Genomic DNA, 24,166 nt, shown 5'->3' with positions numbered 1-24,166 from the left:
AACTGATACCAGTATGTAGAAATACTTTCTTAGGTGCACTTCGAATAAAAATAGGTCGCGTACAAGGTGTTATCAAAAGATTTATGAAAAGAAGAACTGTCGCTAAAGAAAATCGTTGTGGAGACAGAAAAAAATTTATTTATGCGTCAAAACGGAAAGTAATTGAAAGATTTATCGAAATCTTTGTTCTATTAGAAATTCACTACATCTTATTTGCTCCTAGGGGCAAAGATCTACAAAGACTGAATATGTATCCTGAGTTAAATATACACCAAATGAGTCTAATTTACAACGACCAAGCACAAGTAGGTTTTGGTTTAAGCAAAGGACTTTTCAGACTAGTTTAGATGCTTATAACAACTTGAATAACGTCCTTTACAGCATAAAGTGCTTTTATGTATGTGATGGTGACATTAAACGCTTAGAAAAGCCTTTAACTAAAAATATTACTCCTGTTCCTGGCACCATGCATCCATCCATCAAATCATTTTCGATTTAAAGTATTTACGTACTGTTTTCTATCGACCGCTTAGTTGATTTTGTGAACGGGGTATTTGCGTGTGCTATCAACCATAAAACATTTACATCACATAATTTACAACAAGAACCTAAAAATAATGTAGTTTCAGAAACATCTCTCGGCCCTCAAAAACCTACAGTAGAATTACCAGAAGTGACTTTACCCGAATCACTCCAAACCAATAAAACGTTGGTTTCAATGGAAGATGTTTATTTAATAACTGATTTCGAAATTGTTTGACGTGAAAATTACACACAGAAGCAGGCAATTAAAACTACCAAATTAATGAAAATTCAATACCTCTAAAAAGGATAAAAATTTGCTCTAGGTCCTAGGACAGGACATTTGTTTTTCAAATGTGTAATTTGGAAAAAAATGGTCCAATGAATTTAAATACACTAAAATTGATGACGTAATGACGTTAAAAAACTTTAAAGATGACGGCGACAGATATTATAAAATAAGGCCACGTAGTAGAAAAAGTTCGTCGTAACTGTGCATCCAATATATCTGAAGGTAAACGTTTCAGCATCGATGAGATGATGGTGCCTTATAAAGGTACTAGAGCCTGAAGCCGAAAGCAATATGTAAGGAATAAACTAAAAAAAAATGTTGATTCAAGTTTTTTGTTCGTGCTTCACCATCTGGCCTCGTCCATGATTTTATTATTTATGAAGGAGAAGATACCTTCATACTTCATACATTTTCAGAAAAGAAAAATGTATGGGTCCGGGGGCCAAGGTTGTAATAGTTTTAGCCAAGTCAATCAAGCAAAAACTATGCTCTGTACTATACTTTGACAACTTTTTTACGTCAATTGAATTGATGCATCACCTAAGGAATGAATATGGTATATTCTCCTTAGATACAGTCAGGACCAACCGACTTCGTGGGGCAGAGAAAAAAAAGGCAGGGGAGCTTTTGCACAGGTCGTGTCTAACGAGCACAACATCGCTGTTGTAAAGTGGTCTGACAACAAGTTTGTTGTGGCTGCAAGTACTTATGTGGACGCTCACCCTGTACAGAATATAATGCGGTATAAGAAAGAAGAAAAAAATAAAGGTCTAGTCACATGCCGAAATTTAATAAAGCACTATAACAGTTATATGGGTGGGGTTGATCTAGCCGATATGATAGTTGCTTTATACCGTACTGATTTGAAAGGCCATCGTTGGTATTTAGTATTGTTTTCGCAGATTTTGGACATCTGCGGCCTTTTAGAGGACCAACCACATTAATATTGAAAAAATAATAATTCTGTCTCTCTCTTCATAACGTGTTTGAGCTCTTTAGAAAGTAGGATAGTTGCAAAGCGTTATGACTATTAAAATTGGTCGGTTATCTTTATCCACGTGCTAGAAATAATTCGTCCATTTTGCCGCCCGCGCTGTCAGCGCAAACACGTACGCAAAACTGTGCAATAAATAGCGCATATGTCCGGCTTCAAAAGTAAGTATTTCAAGTTTGGGTTAACATTTTAATATTGAGATTGTTTAGAAAGTGGCTAGATTGTTCAATTTACTTTATTTTGCATTTATTTGAAGAGTTAATAACATAAATACCAATTTTATTTGGCGGCCGCGAACTAACACATTTATTTTTTAGTTGAGCTGGTATTCGGCCAGGTGGCCGCGGCACTAACTCATTATATGAAATAATTTTGCTGTCTTTCTTAATATAAATATATATTAAGTTTCATATTGTGCTACATTTTTTTATTATTGGTGTTGGTTTTAATGCTATGGTTAGTTTGCGGTCGCCAAAATATAAATATTTGACGTTTTATATCTATAACATGGCCGCAAACTAATGCATGCTAACAAAGACATTCTGGTTTGCGGCCGTCTCTAAATTATATGGAAAATAAGACGGCCGCACTCTGATTTTTGACACAAGAGGTTTTAGTTTACAGCCACTTTTTTGACACGAGACTATCTATTTCGTTAGTGTCAAGATATTTCTGTTATTTACAGATGTCTTCCAATAAACCCGCCAAAAAAACTGTGAAGTATGCTCGAGAATCCCTTCAGCAGGCCTTAAAAGAAATAAGAGATGGGCAAATTTCAATCCGGGAAGCAGCTCGGAAATACACTATTCCGAGATGTACGATCCAAGACAGATTAAGTGGTAGGAGGACAGACGAAATAAAAAAACAGGGCCCTGAGCCAGTGCTGGGGAAACAAGGGGAAGAAAAAGTCGTAAAGTGGCTAATAAATATAGCGAAGTGTGGGTTCCCAGTCAAAAAGCAGGAACTACTGGATACTGTGCAAAAAATATTAAAAGATTTGAAAATGCCGAACCCTTTTAAAGATGATCGTCCTGGTCAGACATGGTATTTGAACTTTCTAAAACGACACCCAGAAATTTCTGTTCGATCAGCAGAAGGCATCAACAAAGCTCGGGCAAGGGTAACCGAAGAATCAATACGACTGTGGTTCCGCGAACTTGAGATATTTCTTCAGCAGGAGGGACACTCGGACATACTTGAAGATCCCAACAGAATGTTTAATGGAGACGAAAGTGGATTTTCACTTTGTCCAAAATCAGGGAAAGTTCTTGGGCCGAAAGGTTATCGGAATCTGTACCAAATTAAAGCAGGAAACGAAAAAGATAATCTGACAGTGCTAGTGACATTTAACGCTAGTGGTGAGATATGCCCTCCGTTGATAGTTTTTCCATACATTAGACCACCAAAAAGTGTAACAGACAGCATGCCAAAAGACTGGACCCTCGGCAGAAGTGAATCTGGTTGGATGAATGGAGATGTATTCTTCGAATATATAGTTAATGATTTTAACAAATGGATCACCGAAAAGAACATTAAGAAACCAGTTTTACTGCTAGTCGATGGACATAAGTCGCATATGTCGTTAGCGTTAAGCTCTGTCTGTGAAGAACTTGGAATTATTTTATATGCACTTCCCCCGAACACCACGCACATGCTGCAACCCGCCGATGTCAGCGTGTTTGCTCCATTAAAAGCTCAGTGGAAAAGCCACGTCAGAAAATTTCTTGCTAAGCCTGAAAATTTAAACAACGCTGTTACAAAAACAAATTTCTGTCTGCTTTTTAAAGACATAATCGAAAATCCGCAAATGAAAACCAATATCATCAATGGATTTCGACGATGTGGTCTTCACCCATACGATCCGAACGCGGTCGACTATACAAAATGTGTCCAGAACACATTGGAACAATTTAGTAGACCGGCTGATTTGCGTGAGAACTCGGGAATAACCAATGAAGACCTCATCGCTACCCGCAAAGTGATTCGACATTTGAGACCGGTCCTAAAACAAAAAAAGATTGACACAAAATTTATCCTAACAGCAATCAAAAAGTTAAGAAGCAGAGAACCCAGAGAACCTCAATATATTACCGGATCTGAAGACAACACAAACTCGACACTCGACGCTTCGAGCGTTCCCGGCCTTTTATCAAATGATTCGGCTCATACATCTGCAACTGCGAATGCTTCCAATGTTCCCCCGCCGCATTTTTTGAATTCTAACTCTCCGCATGTTTCCGATGTTACCTCAGCAAATTTTGCCGGCCACGCTTCATTCCATACTCATGATCCTGCCTTGTTGACTCTTTTAATTCCTGCAGAAGATCCCGATCGTACTTCTGATAGTGTTTTGGACCATGGCTTGTTGAATTCGGTTACGCCGCAGGTTTCCCAAGTTATCTCAGGAAATGTTACTGGTCTTGCTTCATCGCATATTCACGATCCTGTCCAACTATCTCTTGTAACTCCTGCTGAAGTTCCGGATCGCACTTTTGACAGTGTTCCGGATCATGGCTTGTCAAATTTAGTTTCATCTAATTTTAGTGGTCTAGAGCTGGGAACAGTGGTTTCACTGGACGATATTACGATCATACCGTTTCAAACTAGTACCCCCAAGAACCGAGTCCAAAGCCCGAAATCTCTGATTCCTGAAGAAATCCATTCATCTTCAAAATCGGTTCCAAATAATGACCCTCCATGCACAAAACAGCTTCGCCAAATCCAGGTCACAGATGGACCTATAAGTTTAGAAACAGGCCGCGAACAAGTTACACATAGCATCCTGGAAGAGCAACCGAGAACAGACGATCATAACACCAAATTACTAACCTTATCTCAAGCGCCAACGCCAACCCCAAAAGATAACTTCCCATTATCTACCATTACAAACTCTGTAAACAAAGTATTTGAGCAACATCTTTTTATACCGCAACCTCTAGAAAAGTCGAAAAAAAACATATCCAAAGATCGTATTCCCTCGGCAATATCTGGGAAGAAATGGCGAGAGTACCATCTTTTAAAGGAAAAGATAAAACAAGAGAAGATTGAGGCGAAAGAAAAAGCTAAAGTAGCTAGAAAGCGCAAACAAGAGGAAGCAAAAAGAAGAAAGGAAACAAAAAAAGCCAAGATAAATAAAAAGGAAACCCCTTTGAAGACTAAAAATTTAGCGTCAAATCAGAATGTTAAACAACATTGTGGCCAATGCGCCAATATCTTAAATAGTGACACTGAAGACGACGAAGATAAAAATGTGGGCTGTGATTTTTGCACGAAATGGTTTCATTTGAAGTGCACGGATTTTATTGGACTGACTTACGAAGATGTTAAAAATAAGCCATTCAAATGTAACACGTGCATTATTGATAATGTATAGATTTTAACCATAATCATTGTTTAAGTTGATTATTTTGATCTAGTACCAATTAGGTACTAACATAAAAAGACTTATATATTTGCGATAAGTCCATTATTCATTTTTGTAGTTAGACATATTATATTACTAAGATAGTAAGAAACATACTTATTATTCGTTACGGAAATTGTATAAGACTGATTTCTAATAGTCACTGTTAATAAGCTAATATTATGTATAGTTATGTAAAGAAAATGTAGACTTTTTAAAACACTAGTCTCATATGCTCAAAAGAAGTATTACTAAAGTTATAATAAGAAAAATTATAAGGCTTACTAAAGTTACTTTCTTGAAATATAATTTGATTACCGAATATTGTATACTTTTATTTCATTTCATTTTTTAAAGCGATTGTAGGTGATGGCCGCGAACTGACGATAGAGCGACCGCGAACCGAAAAAAGTGGCCGCCAACTGGCATTTTCACCAAGATTCATGTGATTATTTATTTAAAAAAAAACTGTTGCAATATTCATTTAATACTTATTTTGAAAAATAAGTTGATTATATCTGCTTCGCCTACACAAATAATTTAAACATGAATTATGGATGTATCATATCAATTTCAAGGAGCAAAGTTGACAAGGCAACTAAAAGGCCGCCAACCGGCTCAATGACCCTACCAAACATCAAACCAAATTTTTTTGTTCAAAGTGTAACGCACGACTAATTGAAGGGCGAAATTGCTTTGTAGAATATTAAGTAGTATTTAAGTTTTTCGTATTACTACATAGTAGATAGACATATATCTAAAGTAATAATAATATTGTTATAAATAGTAATAGAAAGTTTAACTTTATTAAAAAAAAAAGTTTAACTATGTCGTATAACGTAACCGTATCGAATCTAGTTACGAATAGATCTCAAAACTTGTTGATATTTTTAAAGATTATTGTTATTTTTATTTTATTGATTATTTTTTTAGTTTAGTGACTACATGGCAGTGTGCATGTAAAGACACATTTTTCTTTGTCATTAATTTCTTGTGAGCTTGGCAGTGTGCACTGAAATAAAATGAAAAGTGAAATTCAAAGATTTTTTATTTTATTTTTCCTTATAATACAATTAACATAGGGAAGTAGTAAAAGTTTAATTTAATTTATTAATGGTAAAATTCTCCGCCAAGTATAGGGATAACAAAAAAGAATCAGACTTGGAATAACAAAACGCAAATGACAGCTATGTAATTTATGTATGTATAATGACAGCTATGTAATTGACGTTTAATGACATATACATATGTAATGACTATCCAATTTAATTTTTTAAACTCTTTGGACGTGCCTGGCTTACCACCGCACAATTTACGTCTAAAGGTTGTCTCCGTAGTAATCATGCTTCGAAACATAAACCAACCAAAACTTTTTTTTTAACCATTTATTGAACAGAAAAACAAAACATGAAAATATACAGTAAAGCATCACATAAATCAGTACGATTTGATCGTGATGCATATTCATTCAAACGTCAATTATATAATATGTATAAACACTGTTTCATTTCTTTTATAATTAAATTATGTAGTTACAAAACACATTAAGATGGCAAGTGAACTACATGACAGAAAATAAGTATGCCATACAAGAGGGTACTATCGGAAAAACGTTTGGTGGTTAGAAAATTGATGAGCACATTATTCACGCTACGGTAATGATAGGAAAATTCAAAGGTGAGGAAGTTCTCATTCCGTGGATACCGATGATCCCAACCGATATGCCGTTTGAATTTAAAAGATTTCAATTTCCGATACGTCTTACATTTGCCATGACCATCAACAAATCACAAGGCCAATCCTTAAAAGTTTGTGGTTTAAATCTATAACATTCATGTTTTTCCCATGGTCATTTATACGTGGCATGTTCACGGGTCGGAAGACCATCTGCGTTGTTTGTTTTTGCGCCTGATAATAAAACAAAAAATGTCGTGTATCACAAGGTACTTAAATGAAAAGCAACCTATGTTGAGTATGTACTAAAATACAGAAATAATTATGAATGATTAATGTAGGTATATTTTTTTTAATTTTTCCAATTAAAAAAACTGCTTATTTATAGACATTAAGGCGGAACAAAGTTCACCGGGTCAACTAGTTTTCTATTATATAAATAGAAAACGGGGAGCGTTTGCTAAAAATAGCCTAAATTGTGATAGCGGACCTATGGGGCTGTATTTTGATAATGACAAGTCATTAAACTCATCAATTAATTTAGAAGAATACACCTGCTGCCAGACTTTATCACCCCTAGAAACAGCAACGAATAACATAGCTTAAGTACGAGTCAACGGCAGCCGCTGAGTCCCATACCGCGGTTTCTACATTGCAAGACAGAGAGGGAAGCGTTGCGTCCAACATGCAAGTACGCGAGAAAGAGACGACACCGCTGCAATCGCAAGTGGAGGCCACCCCGGTTTCGTGCAATACCTCAGCGGGGAATTCACTAGACGGGTATGTCCGCGGGCAAGCCTGTTGGCAAGTCCGACGGGCTTCGCAACTATCATGGCTGTGCTTTATCAGTCAGTGTAGTACTGCCGCAGGCGGTCTGTCAGACTGCCCGTGGCTGCGCGATCTCATTTTGTCTGCAAAGGCACCGACAGGTCCGAGCGTGTATGCAGTCCAGGCGGCCTGTGGACAGACCTGGCAGCGACAGCAACCCAAACAGACGTCCGCTTATTATCATTAGACGAGTTGTGGAGTATTTTTAATTTAAAATGAGTTTTAATGACAATAAAATATTCTGGGAAGAATTTATATAGCTGAAAACTTATCCATATTTATGGAAGGTAAAAAGCAAGGAATTTATGAATAGTGAAATGCGTAATACCGCCTATCAACATTTGATTGAAAAATTTAAAGAAATTTATCCCGGAGCTGATTTAGCGTATGTTGAAAAGAAAACATAACATCTAAGGAAGCCTTTGCATTGCCATCTTGCAACACAACTAAGAGTCTGTTAAGTGTATTGCGTCGCCAGGACGTATAATCCTGTAAAAATGATGTATAATCCGCTATACATTTCTGATTGCTTGGTGAAATTGTCCTAAAATTATTTGTATAATCGGCTATACATATCGGCTTCCTTAGTAAAATTTATCTAAAATTATTTGTATAATATTCTGTACGTTTCTGCTTGTGAAGGAAAGTAATTTAAAAAAATACTTGTAAAATGGGCTGTACATATGTGATTGCTCTAGTAATGTATTTACATATTTGTGTGAATCTACTCCTTTAATGCTATAGTCCATATGCTTTGCAATAATGTGATCTTTTAAAACATTGAGCGCATTTTTTTCTGTTGTTTTCGCTGGCTAGTAATGTTAAAGTATAAAAATTCATATTACTTTTTACACAGACAACTGCACCGGCCAGAATAAAAATAAGAAGCGTCTCCTTAGTCGTATGCAGTCAATAATTTATATAATATTGAGAGCATAACACACAAATTTTTAATAAAAGGACATACACAAAACGACGTAGACCATGTCCACAGTTTAATTGAAAAAGAAATTAAAAAGAATGAAAAAGCTGGCCCCATTTACATTCCATGAAGTGCAAGAAAAACAGGGGTTGGAGTGTAGCCTTGGGGGCGCTATGGAAAAAAGGCAGCCGAATTTTCAATTTTTATTTTTAATAAATCAATGTTTTTATGGTTTTTATTGGAAAGAATAGCCTAAAATAAACACTTTTTATCTGTGTATTTTATCTCTAAGGTTGAGGTTTTTTAGTCTATATAATACCTATTTTTTATGTTTTTATTGGCAAGAATAGCCTAAAATAAACCCTTTTTATTCTTTGTATTTTTTCTCTAAGGTTGATAGTTTTCGAGAAACTTACTGTAGAACATTTTTTTTTCAGAAACAGAAACTATACTACGTAGAGAAAAAATGCAAAGAGTAAAAAGTGTTTAAAAATGCGAATTTCTTCTAAGTGTTAGCTGTTTGTATGGACGCAGCTCTCCTTACGGTAACGCCCAATTTCGATATAACAAAGTATGTAAAAAGATTCAAAAAAACTTTTTTTCGGAAATTTTGCTAATTTCTTTGAAAAATAATTAGTCTCTGTTGTCGTTATTGTTTCTGTTGGTTTGTCATTGTTCTTGTTGGTTGTTATTCTTGATTTGAAAATATTTGTTACAATTGGTTTGTTATTGTTTGTTGTTGGTTATTGTTATAATTGTTGATTTCAAAGTATGGACAACCAGTATAGGTCCCTACTTTTAATCAAGAATTTCTCATTATGGAATGTCGCCGGCAAAATAAACAGCGAGGAACGCGCTGTTGAAGCTGCCAAAGCGTTACTATCACCACAGCGCGTTCCTCGCTGTCCAATTTGTAGCAGACCCATGAATAGGGAGGCGAAGGAAACAGGCGAATGAATTTTCGTTGGCGATGCAGGCGTCAGGGATGTAATCAAATTCTAAGTCCTCTGAAAAATACCTTCTTTGAAAGAGTAAATATACGCTTTTTACCAATAATTGGACTGAATCTCCACTTCCTGCGTCGAGACAAAGTGACGCAGGCGGCAAAAGACGTAGGGGTGTCTAAAAAATCGGCGATCCAGATGTATCACTTTTTGAGGGAGGTCTGCGATTCTGCAGAAGCCCATGACCGAGATCTGATCGGTGGTCCTGAAGATGTTGTAGAGGTAGATGAATCCCACCTCTACACGAGGAAGTACCACCGTGGTCGGCTTCTGCAGCATCAAGTATGGACTTTCGGTTGCGTTAGTCGTCTGACTCGGAAAGTCCACGTCGAGTTGGTACCGGACAAGACCATGGAGACTCTGCAGCCAATAATAATAGGGGCAAATATGCACCCTGGAACACACATAATGTCCGATTATCACCGGAGTTATTTGGTTGTGGAGTGAAGGTTGGGCATGGGTGGCCACTGGCCACTTCTGAAGTACAGAGTAAACCACAGTGTCGAATTTGTCAACGGCACTGTGGATATACCAGTAAATCCAGCGCTTTGTCAGCAAGTACCTGAAATTCTTGACGACCCGACCATGGTGCGGGTAAAGGTGCATACAAATACAATAGAGCGCCAGTGGCTTGAAATAAAACGTCATTGCCGTACATGCCGCAGCGTACAGCGCTTAAAATGGTATATGGGCGAATATATGTACCGGCAAAATATATTAAAAAGCCTGCCAAGTGACGCCGCTGGCTTTCGCAGACTGTTGCGGGACATTCACCGGGTGTATCCGGGAGTATGTCGTCGCGGGATTCGCAGTGAAAACTGCCGAAGTTTCGCAGGTCGAGAAACAATTTCTAACTATTACTGTTCATGTTTATCTGGCATGCGAACTGTGGGTTGCTGTGCCCATGTGATGGTAATTATGTGGTACTTTGGATGGGCAAGACACCAACCCACAATTAGGCTTCCAGCTGCGAATCTAGACAATATTATTGTTGATGATATACATATAATGTTAATTTTTAATCATGTGTTTTAATTAGACACGAATAAAACTATTGTGTAGCATTCTTGCGTTTTATTTCTTCCGGGCCTTTGAACAAAGTCTATTTCAGCGAGAACCTAACATGAGACACCAAGCGGTATGACACGACATGTGTAGATTAGTTCAAAATGTCCAATGAACAGAATGATATTTACGAAACTTAATTAAATAATTGATTGAACATCATAATTCAAACTTCTCAATAGGAATCATTTCCTGAATATGATACGTTGCTTCAAAAGAAACCCTTACCTGCGAAGAGTTCCTTGTTAAAATTTATCGTGTTTCTGGACGAGAATAATTTAATGCGTGTCGGCGGTCGTATTAGATTATTTAGAAATTCAGAGTTTTCGTATGACAAAAAACAACGTTTATTATTGCAGTCCACTCATCGTTTTACACAATTTTTATTTAAATACGAACATACGAAACTCTGTCATGCTTGGTCACAATTATTGTTAGCATCAATAAGAGAGGTTTACTGGCCAATCGGTGGCCGTAATTTAGCAAGAACATCTAGTAATTGTTTCATTTTAGCTTTACGAAAATTGATAGCGCGCCGCGGAAAACCTCTCCATATTTACTCCGATAGTGGAAAATCGTTTGTTGGAGCGTACAATGATCTAGCCAAATTCCTTCAACAAAATTCTGACTCACGATCCAGTGAACTCATAAATGAAGGTGTACATTTCCATTTTATTCCCGCATATTCACCAAATTTTGGTGGACTATGGGAGGCGGGTGTTAAATCTACCAAATTTCAAATGTTAAGAGTGCTAGGCAACTGTCATTTAACTTATGAAGAATTGTATACAACTTTAACGCAAATAGAGGCGATTTTAAACTCTCGACCACTCACTCCATTATCGTCACATCCAGTAGATTTGACCCCACTGACCCCCGGCCATTTTTTTGGTTGGACGTCCGATGACAACCATTCCTACTGAGGACTATCTAGGACTGAAACCGGAGACTCATCTTACGAGATACCAACGAATTGAGCAACTCAGTCAACATTTTTGGGCACGATGGAGCAAGGAATATATTTCTGAACTTCAAACACGAGTAAAGCAAAGCAAAAGGACACACTTAATTTTAAAATAAATAACAAGACAAGGCAAATACCTAAAATACAGGATCATTATGCGAATTCCAGTGAACTCATTATGATAACACCGTGGACATCCAAGAAGGAACGCATTAACATGAACAATACGCCCATTTAATGGACAATAACAAAGGAATATTAATTTAATGGTTATACGGTATCGGACCACCACCGGACCACCAGACAGGAGGATATCTCAAATATATAAGCCATTCACAAGAAGACTCGTCATTCTCGCACCAGCTCTCTATAGTTAAGGTCGTAGATTAAGTAAAAATTGTAATTTGTTTAAATAATTTTTTTTTTAAAGTAATCTCGACCCAGTTATTTTTACTTAGGGGCCTAACAAGTCAATAAAAGTAAATACATCGTAATTACGAAAACTTCACGAAATCTTTCAAGGTTGAAAGTTAGGCAACCCACAAATAAATTAGTGAAAATACCAAGTTCGAGGGAATATATGAAAAAGGAGGTCATCATCGGATTTGTTCTGTAAGTACCATAGCATAATCCTTTCACCATTCCTTTCCACTTGAAACCCCCGACTTTTGTATATAGGTATAGGGATACTGGAGAGAATCTCTCTCCTTCTGAAAGTTTGAGCAGTCTTAGTGAATAACACAAATTCAAATTACTGTAATAATCCAACTGTCGTAGACAATATGGATCCAAAAACCTTGTTATCGTTCGTTCCGACATATGATGGTGACGCATTTAATCTTTACAATTTTATAAACTGTGCCATATGCGATTTGTAACCAATGTTTGTTATGTTTGTTGGGCCCATATTCTTTACAAAATGTAATAGATGCTGTTAATACAGATTATTTGATTTACTGTTTACAAACAGATGCTTCTAACAAGAAAAATATAAAACTCTTTCCATTAGTGATACAATATTTTACAGCCAAAAATGGCATTGAAAACAAATTTATAGATTTTTATGAAAATAGTAATGAATCTGCTGATGGTATTTTTGAAGCAATTCAAAAGTCATTAGAGCAATACAAATTATCTTTTCATAATGTATCTGGGTTAAGTGCAGATAATATAAATGTAAATTTTGGTGTTAATCATTCTTTATTCACCAATATGAATAATTTGGTACCAGGTTTGTTTAAAAAAAATTGTCACGCACATATAGTGCATAACTGCGTCAGACATGCCATGAGCATCACATGACATAGAAAATGTTATTTTAAAAATTTATGCTCATTTTTCACATTCTGCTGTAAGAAGAGAGGAGCTAAAAAAATTTGTAGCATCAGTAGATGGAGACTTTCACGAAATCAAACATTTATGGGATTATGTATAATCTTAGAAACGGATTAACACAAAGAAAACAAGATCTTTTCTTTGGCTATGAAACAGGCAGAAAAATTAAACTGACTTCACCGGAACTGACTAGAAAAATTCACACGAATTTTTTATTATTTGTTGACAAAGCCTTAGGGCTTAGAGTATCTGAATAAATGGTTTGATTTCAATAACACAAACTGGTTATTTACACTTGGATATATAAATTTAAAGAGCAAAATTGAATTTAATAATATTGTTAACATAATTGAAAATTTAAATCCTCAAAAACTTAATGTAGATGATCTATGTATATGGAGATCTATGTATATGGAGATCTATGTATATGGAGATCTATGTATATGGAGAAATTGCTTTACTAAACCAAGTTTATAATCAGATAAGTACTTCTAAGAGTTTTGCAGAACTATCTACTGCACAAAAATGGCAGCAAGTATTTAAGAGTGATGATAATTTTTGAAACTTATATAAAGTAATTTCATTTTTATTGTTTATTCCCGCCACGACAGCATTCACAGAAAGAGTTTTTTCTGTGATGAACAGCAAATGGCGAGACGAAAGAAACAAAGCGTCTCTAAATTTGATAAAAAATGAATTACTTATTTACTTTAATTTAAATTTAGATTGTAAAAATGCTGTGCAATTTTTTAGTGAAGATAGTAATTTGATACAAACTGCAAAAAGCAATAAAAAATATGTTTTTAAATATAATAATAAAGAAAAATAAATTGTACTTTATTTTGAATCTATGTACTTTTTTTTCATACCTTTAATAACCAATGTACTTTAATTGCAAAAAAAAAGGTGGCAACCCTAGTGGGGACACACCACCAAATGTAATGCTATTATTGAGTAAATTAGGATCTAAAGCTGCTATGACTATCTCAATGGTAGATCATGATTTTTAATGGAAAAATATAGAATTAACCTTAAAGAAAGAATGTGGAGATAATGGGGAATTTAATACATTATTAATTGAATTATCGAATGTTAAGAGAAGGATTTAATTTTTGAGTTAAAACAGAAATTATTTTTTATTAGAAGTAAGTTGTTAGATAAATATAGTGAGAAAACATTAGTTGATGAAGTTATGGAACCATATATTAATACCGCGCAAAATGCATTAGGCCGGGTCCACATTTGTAGCATCTTGACGTATCACGATCAGTCGTATCGTATCGAGTATTTGTATCATAAATATGGACGCTCATTTGTCCATGTCGTATTATAAAGGCGTATCTTGAAAAAAAACGCGTCCATACTTATCAAATGCTGTATCATCTCAGTGTATCGGCGACAATGGACGCACACTTCTTTTCTTTTATAGGCGTCGATTAGTTTTATAACACTTTCGTTATCCCAGCTCATCTTTAATGTTTACCACAAACCACGAAATGGCGGGAACACAGGCAATGATCGCGTATCAATTGCACGTCCAAACTTGAGCGATACGATGTGTATCCTCTTTGATGATAGCGGAAAAACCGACACACGATGGTTCGCGGTGTATCACGTATGTCGTATCGTAATACAGTATCAAAATACGTCCATACCACCGATCGTGATACGCGTATCAGATACGAGGTGTATCATGATACACGGTTAGTGCGGATCGGGCCGTATCAGATACGGCGTGTATCATCAACGGGTATCATCTTGCGTCCAAACTAGCGATCATGATACGCGCCGAGGCCACGCAACGGAGATACGATACACCGAAATGCTACAAATGTGGACCCGGCCTTAAGAAATAGTTTACCGTATAATGACCAAATTTACGTGTCAAACTGTGGTTTTGAGGAAACGGCCGCCCGAATATTACAATTAGAAGCTGAGGGTAGGTTCGACAATATTAAGCAAAAATTTTCGAGTATTTTACCGTCGCCGCGAATTGTTCAGCAGGGTTATTCGCAACAGAAACCCAATTTTATAAATCAATAGCATAGTTATCCTAATTATCCACAAAATCCAAGGATAAATAATTATAATAATAACAATTATAATCATAATCATAACCAAAGTAATAATAATTTCTACCAAACATACCCATGGAAGCCAATACTGTGTTTAATAAGCCACAGAATAGTTATTTTAAGCGTAAACAATATCGTCCGATTAATAGGAATATAAACGAAACGTATGACGTGTCCATGCGGACAGCGCCTCAATTACGCCCAGATCAAACGAATTTAGGTAAAGGGTTAGTGGCAGAGGAAGTTTTCCATACTAATAATATAGATGAAGCAAATTTTTACAAAAAGGCCTCTCAAAAGAAAGGACCATAGAATTTAATTTTGTTAAATCTTATTTACCGTATATTGAAACGGATGATCCGAAATTAAGTGTTAATAGATACAGGTAGTCAGAGATCGTTTATGACGGAAAAAGCTTCGAAATATTTTAGTAGTTATTATAAGCCAGATAAATTTTCAGTTCGTACATCTCACGGTGCGTCAACTCATGTAGGTTTAATCGAAACTCCGTTCTGGTATAAGTACTTTGATACGGGTGAAGGAACAATGAAGTTCTATGTGTTGAATTTTAGTGATCAGTATGATATTTTAATGGGTACAGATATGATCGAGCAAGTTAATGCTAAAATAGATTTAAAGGAACGTAAATTAATTTGTCAAGTAGTGAAATTTTAATTCATCATATGACTAATGAAAATTATTCAGATATAAATAATTTATGCGAAACTTATAAGGATTTATTTACTGATGATGTAACGAATAACGCAACTACATCAATTAAGCATAAAATTAATTTAATTACTGATGAACCGATTTATCAACAACGTCCTTTTCGTTTGCCAAAAATTCAACAAGAAGAAGTTGACAAACAAATTATTAAATTATTAAATGAAAAAATAATTCAGCCTTCCGAGTCGCCATGGTCGTCCCCAGTGCATATAGTGTCTTGGAAAATAGATCAATCAGGCGTTAAGAAATGGAGAATGGTACACAAGTTGTGATGACAAACCACAGGCTATTAGAGATTAATTATATTTGAAACCAACTGTTCTTGGACAAAACAGTTCCTTAGTTGCAGTCCAGAGCCATTTATTATGACATTAGAAACTGAATCTAATAAATGCCTAATATTCATCAAATCTACAAATCAGACAATAACAGCACAATTTTTACTACTGCAGGAGTCTCTTAAAAGACGACGTGAGAGGGACCAAACTACTACATTTGGAGAGCATGTTGCTAACAAACATTGATCATACAGTTCGCGTACAAAGTGTGTCGTCGGACATTTAATTAGTAATATTCTTTTTGACGCAGACATAAGCAAATATGAAAATTATAAATTTATTACACCGACTTCTAATTATATATTTGCAAGAGTCAATCTCCAACTCGTTCAGGTTCAACAACACCGACATCGCCTTTTCCCGTTCATCAGCCGCCATCAAGAACTCCAACACCAACGTTGCCATCTATTTCATCGTCATCAACTGACGTCTCCCTATCAGTATCAGACTTCAAGTTACAAAGTTACATCTTCGATTCTATTGCGAACTATCAGAATCGCATTCTTTGACCATATTATTTACATAAACTAAGATTTGTACACACCTCACCCACAAAACTTCACTTCTAAAAGGATTGACGTTGTTGAGTAAACTTAAAAGAAAAAATATAGTACAATAAAAAAAATACAGTTTATTCATTTAAAAATTATTCTGCCAGGGAACACGTCCTTCTTCACTCATGAAACATTCAGCAAATTTGTTTCTTATTTCCATAGCAGATTCAGGGTAACTAACGTCTTCCTATAGCATTTAAATTTGACATATTAACAGAGCCAGTTTCTCTGCGCCAAGATTCTTCTAAAATATCGTGATCCACATTTTCAGAATCAAAAGTTCCATGTGGGTTGTACAGTGATCTCGATTGACTATTTCGCCTTAAAAAATTATGAAGGTATACGCACGCCATTACAACAACATCAGCATTAAAGGGTAGGCTGGAGCTGTTTGCTATATCAGCAGCTTTATCCCATTTTCCATCCATACTAATATTATAAATGCGAAAGTAACTCTGTCTGTCTGTCTGTTATTCAATCACGCCTAAACTACTGAACCAATTTGCATGAAATTTGGTATGGAGATATTTTGATACCCGAGAAAGGACATAGGCTATTTTTTTATTGCGAAATATGTACCACGGGCAAAGCCGGGGCGGACCGCTAGTATAATTATAAGGCACAGGACAGTGTAGTTATACTTAGTGATAGCAAAAGCGCTATACAACATTTATTGCATTGTTTAAATGGGAGGCTATCCTATTGCATACGATATTATAAGTAAGTTTAATAAGGTAATTGAAAATAATATATATGTAAAACTGCAGTGGATACCTTCCCATATTGGCTTAGCAGGGAATGAGGAGGCTGATCGTTTGGCAAAGCAAAAAAAAAGGCAGTGACGGTTCGGATATTTATATTCTTCCGAATCACTATGAACTTTAACCTAAATTTAAATTTTTATGTTTGGAGCAGTGGCGCGAGTATTTTGATGTCCGTTCAAAAACAAAGGGTATTTGGTACAAAATTATGCAAAGTCAGCCTCATCGTTCTCCTTGGTTTGTCGGAAATATACCGCGCATATACAATATTAATCTATGTGCCAACTTGGCACATAGATTGCGTTCCGGGCACATGCCATTAGGAGCTTTTGCACATATGATGGGTAAAATAGAGTCTCCTTTGTGTATAATTTGCGGAAAGACCGAGGACGTGCATCATGTGCTTGTGGAGTGTGTCCGGAATGAGACAAAACGTGTAGAATCCTTGCAAAAGTTAGATGCTTCGCGGGCCAATATGGGAATTTTTTGTAGCTCGTTATCAACCCTTGCTCGGAGGAGGCAGGGTTGGTGTATAGCATGGTGGGAGATCTTCTTTCAACGTATGGCGCTAGCTCCTAGGCGTTCTCATTGTTTTATTTATATATTATAGCACGCAATAATTTAACTGCGCAGTCTAACTTTAATTACATCTCATTAGGTTGTCGCAACTCTCTGGCGCCTTATGCAAACAAAGGGCCAGACGAGCCGTTATTGCGTCGCCGTACCATCCTGGCGCCTGGTACGCATCCAATTAAGGATTCTAACAAAGAAAGCCGTGTTTTTATTGCGTCTCACACCAGACAGTCATTAGGTGCGCCGGCGCCGGTTCAACGGCTGCGGCGGTCTGCTCGTATAAAACTCCGCCACCGCCGTTGATCAGGGCCATTTTCCGGGTTTGGCACTCGAGCCGAGCACTTGTGCTTAGCGAGAGCGCTCTACCTGCCGTCTATTGTTCTCCGTAGAGACGGGGGACCGCTACCTGAAATTCGCCGAAAGGCAAATTCCGGGAAGTGACCCGCGCCTTTGTTGGGAACAATAGCGATCGATAAGCGACCGGTCCCACCCCGCCTGCTCAGGTAGTTTACTACCTGGTCAGTCGCGGTGCAACCACAGCTGCATTCGCAGCGTACAACTATTCCTGTTTCTCGACGCGCCAGTCGCGGTTTCTCCGTTGCCCAACTAACGGTGTCAAACGGGCTTCGGAGAAATTAACACCATTCGGTGGGAGTATCTGTGGGGCGCAGATACCGCACGTTTGTATAAACGGCGTACAGCCTCACCGCTTCGGGAGCTTTTCGGTGACTGTGAGTCCGGGGTCCTCTTAGTAGGCACTGCCACGGCGGGCAGGTACTCCAACTGCTCGCTAGCGCCCGGACTCGGCCGAAAACTACTCTCGACGGGTCCACGTCACGCTTTCGCAGGGGGTCACTCCAAGACCCCTGCGGACCGTTAGGTAGTGACAACCTCACCCCGCTATCACCAGCGGGACGCATCAACACACCCACATTCACATACATACGTGTAGGCACACAACCCCCCCCCCCCCGCCCGGAAGCGGGGAGGGACGCTAGGACGACGATTAAAGCATTAGGATGTCCGATACGTTTGAGGACTTAGACGTGAAAGCCTTTATGGCTTTCCTAGTTAGGGAGAACCCGGAGATACTGCGCGACTATAAAGCACGCAGTACCGCCGGGGCTCAAAAACGTGCCGCGCCCGTTGCGCAACCGCAGAGGGACTCTCCTGAGTCCCCACCGCTGTCCCCAGTGGCAGTCGAAGCGGGGTTCGAAGCCCCGACCGGTATGGAGTGCGAAAGCGCTCCTCATTCGCCAGCAGCTTCGGAGGCGGAGTCCTCAGACACATCGGACGGTTTCGAAACCGTCAAGTATAAAAAGAAGCGCAAATTAAAAGACTCTGCGCCGCCCGCTAAAAGGAACGCGACCGTTCGCGATTCCTCGCGCGCCGAGCTTAGCCGTGCGCCCCCCGCCCCTCAGGCATCCGCCCCTCAGGCACCTGTAGACCCGACCGCGGGCAACACCGCGACCGCGACCCGCAAACCGCCTTCTCCCCCACCCGTTTACGTGAGGGATAAATCAGCCTGGCTGAAAATCTCAGCCTATTTAGAAAAAGAAGGTATCCCCTTCAAAGCTCGCCCAACTAAGGACAATATTCGTGTCCAATTATTAACTTCAACCCATCACAGGGTTTTCACGGCCTATTTAAGAGCCGAAAACATAGGCGGACACTCGTTCCCCCTTCCGGAGGAACGCTCCTTAAGAGCAGTCATTAAAGGGATCCCTAAAGAGATCTCTGCCGACCAAGTCTTCGATGACTTGAAAGGCCAAGGCTTCCCCGTCCAAGAGTGCTTTAGAATGCACAACCGTATCACCAAGATAGCATACGACATGGTCCTCGCGGTCCTTGATCGTACCCCGAAGGGGAAAGATATTTTTAAAATGCGGCATTGCTGCAAGCTTTCAGGGCTCAAGGTGGAAACACCCGACTCCCACAGTTATATAAGGCAGTGCCATCGCTGCCAGCTTTACGGGCACTCTGCTCGTAACTGCTTTTCGCGGCCTCGCTGCGTCAAATGTTTAGGCGACCACGGCACGGAGGATTGCACGAGGTCCAAGGATTTGCCTAATGAGGATCCACCGTCCTGCGTACTATGTGAGACTTCGGGTCACCCCGCGAACTACCGGGGTTGCCCGAAGGCTCCCAAACACAGGGCGGGGGGTCGCCAGAAGGCGAACAAACCTCGCGGAATCGCCCGCGCCGGGGCTCAACCCCCACAGCCAAAGCCGGTCTTTATACCGGCTCCACCACCCAAAACAAACGCTTGGACGAAACCTCCGTCACTAGTGACGCAGGCCCAGTCGAGCGTGGCGGTGCCGCCTCCAGCGGCTCCCGCCATACACACAGCACCGAAGCCCTCAGCTAAAGTGCACACACCCGAATTAGACTCGCCTGACGAGTCCTTTGCAAACCTCATTTATTTAATGAATTATATTAAAGACCTCAACCTTGATGAGGTAAACCTAGTTGTTAGGAAACTTAAACAGTCCAAGAGCAACATCGAATCCCTTAAAATTTTAGCAGCTCATTGGGAGCTGGTAACAAAACTCCAAAACACTCCCTAATGGCTACCACAGCTAGAATTAAACCCAGAGCGATCTCCGTAGTTACTTTTAACGCGGACGGCCTTCTCAAACAGACTAACTTAGTTAGGGACTTTGTCACCAGACGGCGGGTCGATGTGCTAGTAATGCAAGAGACATTTCTTAAGCCTTTTAACCGTAATCCGCGACTCGCCAACTACATGTTGGTGCGTAACGACCGCGTAAACAGCCCCTTAGGCGGCACTCTCATTTACTACAGAAGGGCCTTGCACTGCACGCCCATCGACACGCCGCCTCTAGTAAACTTAGATGCCACAGTGATCAAGGTGTCTATGACCGGTCATCAACCCGTCATAATCGCCTCGGTCTATCTCTCCCCGTCAAAGACAATCTTGGAGAGCGATCTCAGAGCCTTGCTTGCACTGGGCGACTCGGTCATTCTGGCCGGCGACCTCAATTGCAAGCACTGGAACTGGAATAGCTCTTACGAGAACGCCAATGGCAAACGACTAGACCGACTGACCGACCTTCTTAACGTCACGGTTGTAGGCCCCTTAGAACCGACCCACTTTCCGAAGATCACGGGACACAGACAGGACGTGCTCGATGTGGCGGTGATGCGGAACGTGACGTTACAGTTGCGCTCCGTTGAAACGTTGCACGAGCTCGACTCTGATCACAGGCCCGTGCTGTTCGAACTCGGCCCTCCCGATAGCACCACAGTAGAGTACATGACGAAGGTAGACTGGCGAAAGTTGCACGAGGCCTTACAGCCCGTCGACTCGCCAGAGCTGGAGTCTGTACCGGACAAAATCGACACGGTCGTAGAGGCGCTCGACGCGGTCTCCTCGGTCACCAGCCACATTCAATCCAAGATTGAATACGCGTCCCGGCGGGTCCCCGTTGGCCTCGGCCACCGGCTGGATCTGCCTCCGGACGTGCGTAGGCTGGTGGGCGATAAGAACGCGGCGACGCGCGCCTACGACCGAGCACCGACAGACGAAAACCGTAGAATTCTTCGTTCCTTACAGAGAGAGGTAAGAGAGCGGTGGGACTCTTTACTCAGCGAACTCTCTCCCTCGCACACTGCCTACTGGCGGCTTGCGAGGTCTCTCAAATCTGATGGCATTGCCGCCACTCCACCGCTCATTCGCCCTAACCAACCTCCCGCTTTTGACGACTTTGAGAAGGCCGAATGCTTAGCTGACAGTTTAGAGGAACAATGTTCCCCCAGTCTCGACTTGACCGACTCGACTCACATTAACGTAGTTAATCAAGAGATCGCACGCTTTACCGCAAGCCCTCGTACCGATGCCGAGCCTTTGTCACCAACGACGGCCACCGAAGTAAAATCGTTAATCAAATCACTCGCTAGTAGAAAGTCCCCAGGCGGAGACTCTATTCCCAATAGAGCTCTGAAAAGCCTGCCGCCCGCCCTTATCGCTCTCCTAGTAGCTACTTTTAATTGTCTCCTGGCCAATTGTACCTTCCCCGCTAAGTGGAAGGAAGCAATTGTGATCGGGATCCACAAACCGGGCAAACCCCGGAACGTGGCATCTAGCTACCGTCCCATTAGTCTCCTCAGCTCTCTGGGGAAAATCTATGAGAGAATCATCTCCAAACGCCTCTGGGACGCAGTCATTGCCAAAAAACTGCTCCCAGACGAACAGTTCGGCTTTAGACGAGCTCACTCATGTCCTCACCAAGTACACCGCATCACGGAGTACATTCTCGCGGGCCTCACCCGCCTCAAACCCCACAGAACGGGAGCGGTCTTCTTTGACGTAGCGAAGGCGTTCGACAAGGTCTGGCACAACGGTTTGATTTACAAACTGTACACTCTCGGCGTGCCAGACAGTCTCGTGTTCATCATACGAGACTTCTTGTCTAACCGGTCCTTCCGCTACAGATTAGACGGCACGCTCTCGTCTTCACGTCCCATCCAGGCCGGAGTCCCTCAGGGCTCCGTCTTGTCGCCCCTTCTATTCGCGCTATACACTAGCGACATCCCAAAGCACGACAAAGTGCAATTATCCCTCTTCGCGGACGACACGGCACTCTACGTGTCGTGTCCAAACCGCAAAAGAATAGCTCCACTCCTACAATCCGCGACCGATGCATTAGGCAGATGGTTCCGCAAATGGGGTATCACTGTGAACCCCGACAAGAGCGCCGCCGTGCTCTTCAGGCGCGGCGGCCCCGAGGCCATAGATAGTGTCAAACTCTATGGCCAAGTCATCCCGTGGCAAAAGCACACCAAATTCTTAGGCGTCACTCTAGACGCAAACATGACATTTAGCACCCACATTAAGGCAGTCCGTAAGAAAGCCAGCTTTGTTCTGAGCCGGCTCTATTACCTTATTAACAGACGCAGTAAAATGTCCCTTAGAAATAAGGTGACACTTTACAAAACGGTGGTCCGTCCAATCCTCACGTATAGTAGTGTAGTTTTCGCGCATTGCGCTCCCAGCTCCATCCACAAGCTCCAGACGATTCAGTCGCGGTTCATGAGAACAGCGACTGGAGCGCCCTGGTTCGTGCGTAACGTGGACCTACATAGGGACTTAGAACTCCCCACCATAGCCCAATGGATGAAGCAAGCGTCTAAGCGCTACTTCGACAAGGCTAAAAACCACCCTAACCCATTGGTAACAAAGGCCATCGCATACGTCGCGAAACCAGATCCCACTCATCGTCGTAGGCGGCCGAGACATGTCTTGGACGACTCCGACGATGATATTACCAAAGCTAACGCACGGCTAGACTCGGCGATTGAAGCCCAACGTCGAACAAACCGCGACACCGCACACACCACAGCAGAAAGCGTACACCGTCTTCACCGGCGAAGACGAGGTCCCTTGTTCCGCGTTCCCGCGCCCACCCGGGTGAGCGCCCGTCCGATTAGGGCCCTTCTGGCCTCCTCCACTCAAGCGACAGCTCAAGTTGAGGTTCGTGGTCCCCGTCAAGGGGGGACGCCCTTGTGCATGTCGCTACCAGGGTGAACCTTCAGTTCACCCCCGCGTCCGCGTTAAAATGTAGAAGCCCTTCTGGCTAACATTGAGAAACACCATACAAAAAAAAAAAAAAAAAAAATTGATCAGGGCCAGTCAGTCAGCAAACAGGGAATAGGGAGCACGGTTTATAAGTTGTTTGCTTATCAATATTATTATGTTTTAATTATAATAATATTTTAGTGTTCCCTTATGTTTTCTTTCCTTTTGTGTGTGTTTGCTTTGTTTCTATTTTATTAGTTTAATATTGTATTCTGACTGTAAGTTGTAAATATTTGTGTAAATATAATTTTGTGTGTTTTTTAAAATTAAAGTCGATTATTAAAGTGAATTTTTAGTTTTATTTATTTTCTTTAATACGCGGCAACACGCTATAATATTATGTTAATAAATTTGTGTTTAGTTTGTAAGTTGATTGTTACAATGGGGCTGCCATGAACATTCGTTCAAAAGCCTTGAAATAAATGATTTAAAAAAAAAGATAAACTAGTGAACTTTAATAGGTGAATACATCAACAACTACGTACAAATTAAAAGAAAAACAAGAGCTAATCCTAGTATTACATTCACAGATAC

The 24,166-nt window shown here is 40.1% G+C and overlaps 1 protein-coding gene across 1 annotated transcript; it reads left to right on the top strand.

The window, feature by feature from the left end:
- The first annotated feature begins 1,735 nt into the window (after positions 1–1,735).
- On the top strand, positions 1,736–5,837 carry LOC123698513. The gene is made up of 2 exons (XM_045645161.1): positions 1,736–1,969; positions 2,494–5,837. Exon 2 carries the CDS (start codon positions 2,494–2,496, stop codon positions 5,179–5,181), a length of 2,688 nt encoding a protein of 895 aa, XP_045501117.1. The 5' UTR covers positions 1,736–1,969; the 3' UTR covers positions 5,182–5,837.
- Positions 5,838–24,166: the final 18,329 nt, after the last annotated feature.

This window comes from Colias croceus, chromosome 16, assembly GCF_905220415.1.
Source record: "Colias croceus chromosome 16, ilColCroc2.1".
Taxonomy (NCBI): domain Eukaryota; kingdom Metazoa; phylum Arthropoda; class Insecta; order Lepidoptera; family Pieridae; genus Colias; species Colias croceus.
Note: the sequence above shows the minus strand (reverse complement) of the source record. Positions and strands in the feature narration are given on the sequence as shown.